Source organism: Anticarsia gemmatalis, chromosome 4 (genome assembly GCF_050436995.1).
Source record: "Anticarsia gemmatalis isolate Benzon Research Colony breed Stoneville strain chromosome 4, ilAntGemm2 primary, whole genome shotgun sequence".
Taxonomy (NCBI): Eukaryota; Metazoa; Arthropoda; class Insecta; order Lepidoptera; family Erebidae; genus Anticarsia; species Anticarsia gemmatalis.
Window position 1 is genome coordinate 147111 of NC_134748.1, and position 8216 is coordinate 155326.

Below are 8216 nucleotides of genomic sequence, written 5' to 3' on the forward strand. Positions count from 1 at the left end.
AATTGTAGAATAGTATCTAAAGTCTACCATTATAACGACAACGTGACAAAGATTTAGTTAAAAAGGGGGAACAATTTTTTTATACAAAAAATTATACAAAGTTCCCAATACACAGGTATTATTGGTAAAGTTCAATAAATGCGTGTATATAGGTATTAATACATAGGTGGGCCCTCGATCAACATCCCATGTGTTAGCTTCGAGAAAGACGTGAATAAATCAGAGTTGATGTTTGACTTCCTCCACACACACGCGCGACACACCCGCGTTGTACTGCGGTACTCGCACACCTCACTTAAGGTAAATCTATATGTTATGTATGTCGGAGACGGTCATTAGTATGGACGCTAAACGACTAAACGAAACGCAGCACGATATTCGAGAGATGGCAGCACCATCGCGATGATGTCACCTATCGTGCTATGACGGAGCCTAGCTAGAGAGGGGAGCGCGGACGAGACTCATTCCGTATTGGACTGTCCTCGCGACAATACCTCTACCTCTGCTAGGAACTGTTACTCGTTTCGTTGTACTTAATTCGAAAGTAATAATAATAGAAGTGATTCCTGTACATTGTTGTTTCTCTTTGCTTGATTGATCCTAGTTAGCCCACATGTCGTCTGAGGGTACTAATAAGGCCGTCCCGGCGACATCAGAAGTGGGATCAAATCAAGCAAATGAGAATTCGCGTGGTGACAACTTTGAATCTAACGGACAATGGCGGTTGATGTTTGAAATGCAAAACGAGCAAATGCGGACGTTAATCCAAGCATTGAGCGTGCCACGACTCAAGGACCGTGTCACTCTACCCGAGTTCGATCCGGACAAGCGAGAAGCCGATCCTCAAGCGTGGTGTGCAACTGCCGATCTTTGTCTTTCTGAAAACCCGCTCGAAGGATGCCAACTAATCGTCGCGCTCAGCAAGGCTCTAAAAGGAACTGCGTCCACATGGCTGTCACAAGTTACCTACTCTGGAATGACTTGGGCACAATTCAAGGAGCTTTTTTCTGCGAGGTTCGTGCCGACAGAAACTATCCCAGCCACACTGATACATTTGAACGCCAGCAAGCCTAACGAAGGAGAAAGCTATGCTGCTTATGCCAGTCGGTTAATATCGTCACTATTAAATCGCTGGAAAAGTGCAAGTACCGAACAAATAGCAGTGTCGGTCGTGTTGGCTCACTTGGCGCAAGTTGATACTCGGTTACAGCGGCTTGCTTTTACTACCGAGATCAATTCACGCCATAACCTCCAGCAAGAATTGCAAGCGTATTCTTACCTCAAGCGAAAAACACCATTGGGTGCGAGTGATACATCAGATAATGTGAAGCGTGCCCGTTTGTCAACGCCGCCGCTTAAGTGTTTCCTGTGTGGAAAGCCGGGACACAAACAAGTTGACTGTCGTCTTAAGGGCAAAGATACTAAGAAGCAGTCTTTGCCATCGTCTACGCACACACGTGTAACACACCAGCCGACACCAAAAGGAGCACTCATCTGCTTCAAGTGCGGAGAACCTGGCCACATCGCCTCGCGCTGTGGAGAAGCCGCCCCTGCTACTACGGCGTCATCAAACACAGGGCCCCGAGCTGAACGTCGCGTCGACCTGTGCAGGGTCGAACCCCCTTCTGGATCATTAACGCATAACGGTCAGTCAATAATATTTCACTTCGATTCGGGAGCCGAGTGCTCATTAGTTAAGGAAAGTATTGCTAAGAAATTATGTGGTAAACGGTTCAACAATGTAGTGTCACTGATAGGAATAGGTAATAAGAATGTTAGTAGCACTGAACAGATTTTATGTAAAGTAGAAATTAGTGAGTACCCCTCTGAAATCTTATTCCATGTTTTGCCCGACGTTTATTTGCGTAGTGACGTTATGATAGGTCGCGAGATTCTATTTTCCGGTTTTGTTATCAACATAAGCGCAAACGAGTTCACATTAACAAAGACTAACGTTATTAATTCGTGTGTTACAAAAAGTACCGAAACCGTTATTAACAATTTTGATCAAGTTGACACTGACATTGCAATTGAACGTAAACATACACTTGTCAGTACGCTGCGAAGATTTTCTAACTATTTTACTACTGGTTTTCCAACTACCCGCGTTAACACGTATAAACTAGAAATTCGCTTGATTGACCCAAATAAAACTGTACAGAGACGACCGTATCGTTGCTCGCCGGAGGAACGAAAGTTAATGCGTGAACGAGTGAATGAATTATTAGATGCCAAAATTATAAGACCAAGCAGTTCACCATTTGCGAGTCCCGCGTTATTTGTCGAAAAGCCAGACGGTACGAAGCGTATGTGTATCGACTATCGCGAGTTAAATAAAAATACAGTCCCGGATAGATATCCTTTACCGTTAATTTCCGAACAGATTACGCGTCTTAATGGAGCTAATTACTTCACCAAACTCGACTGCGCTAGCGGTTTTCATTTAATTAGCGTCAGTGAAGAGTCTATTGAGCGTACAGCGTTTGTAACGGCCGACGGACAGTATGAGTTCTTAGCTATGCCTTTCGGCCTACGCAATGCTATCTCTGTTTTTCAACGCGCGATAATGATTGCGTTAGGTGACTTGGCTTATAGCTACGTAATAGTGTATGTTGACGATTTATTGATAATATCTGAGACCGAAAAACAAGGGTTAGAAAGGTTAAACACAGTTTTGGAGGTTTTATCTAAATCAGGTTTTTCACTTAACCTCAAAAAGTGTTCATTCTTAAAAACGCGCGTACAGTTTCTTGGCTTTGAAGTAGAGGCAGGAGAAATTAGACCAAACAAAAAGAAAATCGAGGCTCTTAGTGCTTTACCTCCACCTGAATCTGTAACGCAGCTTAGGCAATTTATTGGGCTTGCATCTTACTTTAGGCAGTTCATTCCCAATTTTTCTCGGTTAATGACACCTTTACACAGATTGACGTCAGGTAAATGCCCATTTATTTGGAAGACTAGTCACGAAGTAGTACGACAGCAGATCATTTCTATTTTAACATCTGAACCTGTATTGATGGTGTTTGACCCTCGTTATCCGACGGAATTGCATACAGACGCGAGCATGGACGGTTACGGTGCTATGGTTTTGCAAATAGTAGAAGGTAAGAGACGTGTGGTTGGTTATTACAGCAAGCGCACTACACCGGCTGAGTCGAGGTACCACTCATATGAGTTGGAGACGTTGGCCGTCGTGAATGGTGTTAAGTATTTCCGTTCTTACTTACATGGGAGAAAGTTTGTGGTGGTAACTGACTGCAATTCTTTAAAGTCTTCTCGAGACAAGATAGATCTGACGCCGAGAGTGCATCGTTGGTGGGCTTTCCTGCAGGCGTTTGATTTTGACGTCGTGTACAGATCCGGTAAGAGTATGGCTCACGTTGATTTTCTCTCTCGCAATCATTTACCTCGTCCTCGGATAAAAGGTCTTGGTAGCCAGGTGGAGCAGAAACGTATCAATTTAACGGAACTTTCCGGTAACTGGCTGTTAGCTGAACAGCAGCGGGACAAGGACATTCAAAACGTCATAGCTCAATTAGGAAATGGCGAGTTGAAAGAGGACGTTGCTCAAACATATGAGGTACGTTCGGGTTTACTCTACCGCAAAATTCAACGCAACCGCAGGACCAAATGCCTACCTGTCTTACCTCAAAGTATAAGATGGTCAGTAGTTCACAATGTTCACGACGCTATTGTGAATCTTGGTTGGGAGAAGACGCTTGAGAAGCTTTACGACTATTATTGGTTTGAAGGTATGTGCCGCTATGTCCGTAAATTCGTCGATAATTGCGTTACGTGCAAGGTAGCCAAAACTAGTTCCGGTAAAGTGCAGGCAGAGCTACATCCGATTCCAAAAATTACAGTACCCTGGCATACGGTACACATTGACGCGACGGGTAAGCTCAGTGGGAAACGCGATAACAAGGAGTATGTATTTGTACTCATCGACGCCTTCACAAAGTTTGTTCTTTTACACCATACCACGCATATTGATACTGCTAGTAGCATCAAAGCTGTGACAAAAAGTGTGTCATTGTTTGGATCACCGGTACGCATTATCGCTGATCAAGGTCGTTGTTTCGCGAGTCATGAGTTTAGGGAATTTTGTGACACTAAAAACATTAAACTCCATTTAATAGCTACCGGGTCATCGCGGGCCAACGGCCAAGTCGAACGCACAATGAGTACGCTAAAATCTATGCTTACCGCTATTGAAGTGAACGAAGATAGGTCATGGCAGGATGCGTTAGGAGATGTACAACTCGCTCTAAATTGTACCACCAATAGGGTTACAAAATCGAGTCCACTCGAATTAATGATTGGCAAAGTCGCGCGTCCTCTTGGCTTAATGGTTAATAGCGATGATACAGAGGTAGATATCGCGCAGGTTAGAGGCGACGCAGCTCTTTTTATAGAAAAATCTGCTCAATATGATAAAAAACGGTTTGATAGTACTAAGGCAAGGCTGGATAAGTTTTCTGTGGGTGACTTTGTGTTACTTCAAAATGAAGAACGCAATCAAACTAAGTTAGACCCAAAATATAAGGGACCATTTAAAGTGATAGAAGTGTTAGATGGAGATCGCTATACACTGCGAGCATTAAATTCAAAGCGAACTTATAAATACGCGCATGATAGGCTAAGGCGGATGCCAGACGGCCAAGTACCACTTGAAGTAGAGGAAATTGAGTTGAGTGATAGTGGTGAATCTTAGTTCGGTTAATGGGACCGTACCAGTAGCCATTACGTAGCCGTAGTCCGTTAGAAGTCGGTATCTGCCTTTTGGTAGTCCGTGGATACGCGGTGCGCGGGTGGCTCTGGCGGAGGTCGGGTCTTATAGAGACCATAGAGTCCGTGGGACTCGGCATTCAGGGGAATGCAATTTGCAAACATGAGGTTTGTTGGAGGGGCTAAAAGAATAGCCAGTACTGTGAATAAGATTCCTACTTTGTGTTTTGTGATGATTTAAGAAAATGTGTTTCAACTAGTTGAAGGCTATAGTGGTACTCAGTCGTTTGAGCATTTTTAGTTGATAGTTAATCGAACCGAATGTTTGAATTCGATGTTGATGTAGAGCTTAAATCAGAATTAAACGATTGTAACAAGATGTTTATTTTTCAATCCCGTGTTAAACCTTGTCAGGAGTGACCGAACGGTATGTACTGTGTTCTGATTTTCTCGTTACAGAATGAAACACACGAGGTCGTGTGTAGCGCAGGATGGCCGTGTCGGAGACGGTCATTAGTATGGACGCTAAACGACTAAACGAAACGCAGCACGATATTCGAGAGATGGCAGCACCATCGCGATGATGTCACCTATCGTGCTATGACGGAGCCTAGCTAGAGAGGGGAGCGCGGACGAGACTCATTCCGTATTGGACTGTCCTCGCGACAATACCTCTACCTCTGCTAGGAACTGTTACTCGTTTCGTTGTACTTAATTCGAAAGTAATAATAATAGAAGTGATTCCTGTACATTGTTGTTTCTCTTTGCTTGATTGATCCTAGTTAGCCCACATGTCGTCTGAGGGTACTAATAAGGCCGTCCCGGCGACATGTATATTATTCGTCTAAGAATACATAGCCAATATTTCATTTATTGACGTACTGGTTCATTGTGAAAGATTTTTTAGTTGTAACTATGCTGGCCATGGCATAAATGTAGTAAGGTGACAAAAACAAAAGTTTCAGTGATTTACAAAAGACATTCGTTAGATTATGTAAAGTACTGTTGGACGTCAGTTGAGACTGCTGAGAGCCGGGAACTTGGCGACAGATTATGATCAATGTTGTAAGTTAGAGGATCGTTCCTCACAGACGCACAACTTTGTCGCTCAGCGCTCGGCCTAATCTGTGGACACAACTGACTCACTTAGTAACCGACAAGTGTCTGAAGCATTTATAACATTACTATACGCTGATGTGATACATGTCCCTGCAGCTTCATTAGTAATATTTACAACAACTGAGTATGTCTAAAATGTATTCATTATTAACGAGGCGATATTCAGATACAAACAGCAGCAATTAATGAACAGTGAGTATTTGATAGAGCGGTGGGTATGATTGCAGTCGCGTCGCTTCGTTCACAAACATTTAATATTCTCTTTGTAACGAGTCGAGTCTCGTTCCAACATTAATTCCAAATCATTTCATACGATCGGTATTTTCATTTGGGAACATTTTCACTAGTTTATTTGTACACCGTCTGGTTGTTAATTAAATTGCAGTGCTGCTGGTCAGTTATTTGGTGGAGCTATTGATCGCGATAATTTGGGCGATGCTCGGTGGCAGCCCTGCGAGGTGACTACAGGAGAGGGAGGGGGAGTTTCTCTCTGCATATTTCATCACAGCGAGGTGGTCATTGGCTCTCAGAACACCACCGATTTGTTTTATGTAAACCATTGTTTATTTACAGAAGAAGGGTAACTTGAAAGAGAATAATAAAACTTGACTATCGTCTTGTCAATATCGGTCGCCAGTCGCTCGTTATGTTCCCACTCAGATTTTATTAAATGTTAACGTTACTGCTCTTAAGGATCGTTAAAGTGGATTCACTAAATTTTACTTATATTCGAATCTAAATTAACTTTAAACTGAACATAACATGAGTACTTCTGAGGGAATATTTTCCGTAGTATGTGATGGCGAGCGAGCCTATTGCGATGTAACGCTATAATAAACTAATTTCTTATCCAAAATTTTACTAATCTGGTGACCCTATTCTTTTATTGAACAGACTATTTTGCTGCTAAATCAGTTGTAACATCTACTCAAATAATATCTTCAAGGCGTCGTGATGTTGTTTGTATAATTTCCATACATGAGAGGAAATTGCAAATGAAAGTTCGTAGTTTGTCGTCGTAACCGACAGTCGTTGTGTGAAATGTTTCCGTGGCGGAGTGTACCGCGTGCTCTGCGTACAGTCGGCACCAATAACCCGCGGCCTCCTTCACTAACTACCGATGGAAGTAACCTTGGATCGCTTCACAATATTCAGGAAATCTTTTCATTACTTTTCTCCTCACCCATTTTACTTATATATTGGTATTGGGTCTAGACAAACTGGGTCGGACTAATATCAGATTTGACACGGTACTTTCCACAAACTGTGTGATCAAACTTATGAAGAAAATAAAATGAGCTTATGGATGTTTTGGGCTAAAAATACATCTCATTGATTTTATCTTAGGGACGTTGCTCTACCTTTGCGATGATATGATGTACGCAGTTGCTAGTTGCTACTCGACGGGCCTATTACCATGGTACATGACCACACAGACGTAATTACTGACCATCCCTCACCGTAGTTAGTGGCAAATCGGTCCGGGTCCCGCGGGAAATTACCCTCAACATTACTGAACAAACATACTGGAACGACGCCCCTATACTAATACTGCCTTATGCCTATCATTTATATTTACACTAATATAACTTTATTTTAATAAACAGTAACTAAGTGTGTAATTCTAATAAACATAAAATCAAATGAAGTAGGCTAGCAAAACAAATGATTTCCTTGTATAAATAGCACACTGTGTTAACAATCGTTCATATTTGCAAGTCCTCTCATTGTCATTTGTTAACCCGTAAGCTTAGCAAATATTCAGTAAATTAAGACCATTTAAGTGAGTGTTCTTTACCGCGGGCCGTTGTTGTCCATATTTAAACGATGCCATTAATTCGTGCAGTGTATTTCCGTCAGTGGACAAACGACGGCGCGGCGACGACTCGAGCTCGGACTCTCGCCGACTGAAATAAATCACCATTTTACCAATTACTGGATAAAAGCTCGGCTTATTTAAAAACGATCCGGTGAAATGTACAAAAATATACAGACGTAATGATGAAAGAGCAAACGGATTAAGTTGAAAATATACTTTTGTGGAATAAAACCGGACTTTACTGCGATGCTGACTTTAACGCGGTTATTAATTACATCTAGACAAATAAAATAATCGTAGATACCTAACTATGCTCTCTCGTTACTGGACATTAAGAAACTATAAAGATCGGATAGACAGACCCGCTCCTAACCCAACGCATAATACGTAACGGTGAAATTTATTTTGAATGAAGTAGGTACACTGTTTCAACATTTATATGTTTCATAGCAACAATCTGCACGGACGGTTTGGATATACACGGAGAGTAAAGTATATAACATAGTTCTTGGAGGCTCGTTATTGGTTTGGAGTTAGTGTGAGGAGCCGC

General features: G+C 42.2%; 1 protein-coding gene across 1 annotated transcript; it reads left to right on the forward strand.

Moving 5' to 3' along the window:
• The first annotated feature begins 329 nt into the window (after nt 1–329).
• Nucleotides 330–5514, forward strand: LOC142987876 (uncharacterized). Its single transcript, XM_076136815.1, has 2 exons — nt 330–1646; nt 5188–5514. The coding sequence occupies exons 1-2, from the start codon at nt 614–616 to the stop codon at nt 5190–5192; spliced, it is 1038 nt and encodes a 345-aa protein (XP_075992930.1). The 5' UTR covers nt 330–613; the 3' UTR covers nt 5193–5514.
• Nucleotides 5515–8216: the final 2702 nt, after the last annotated feature.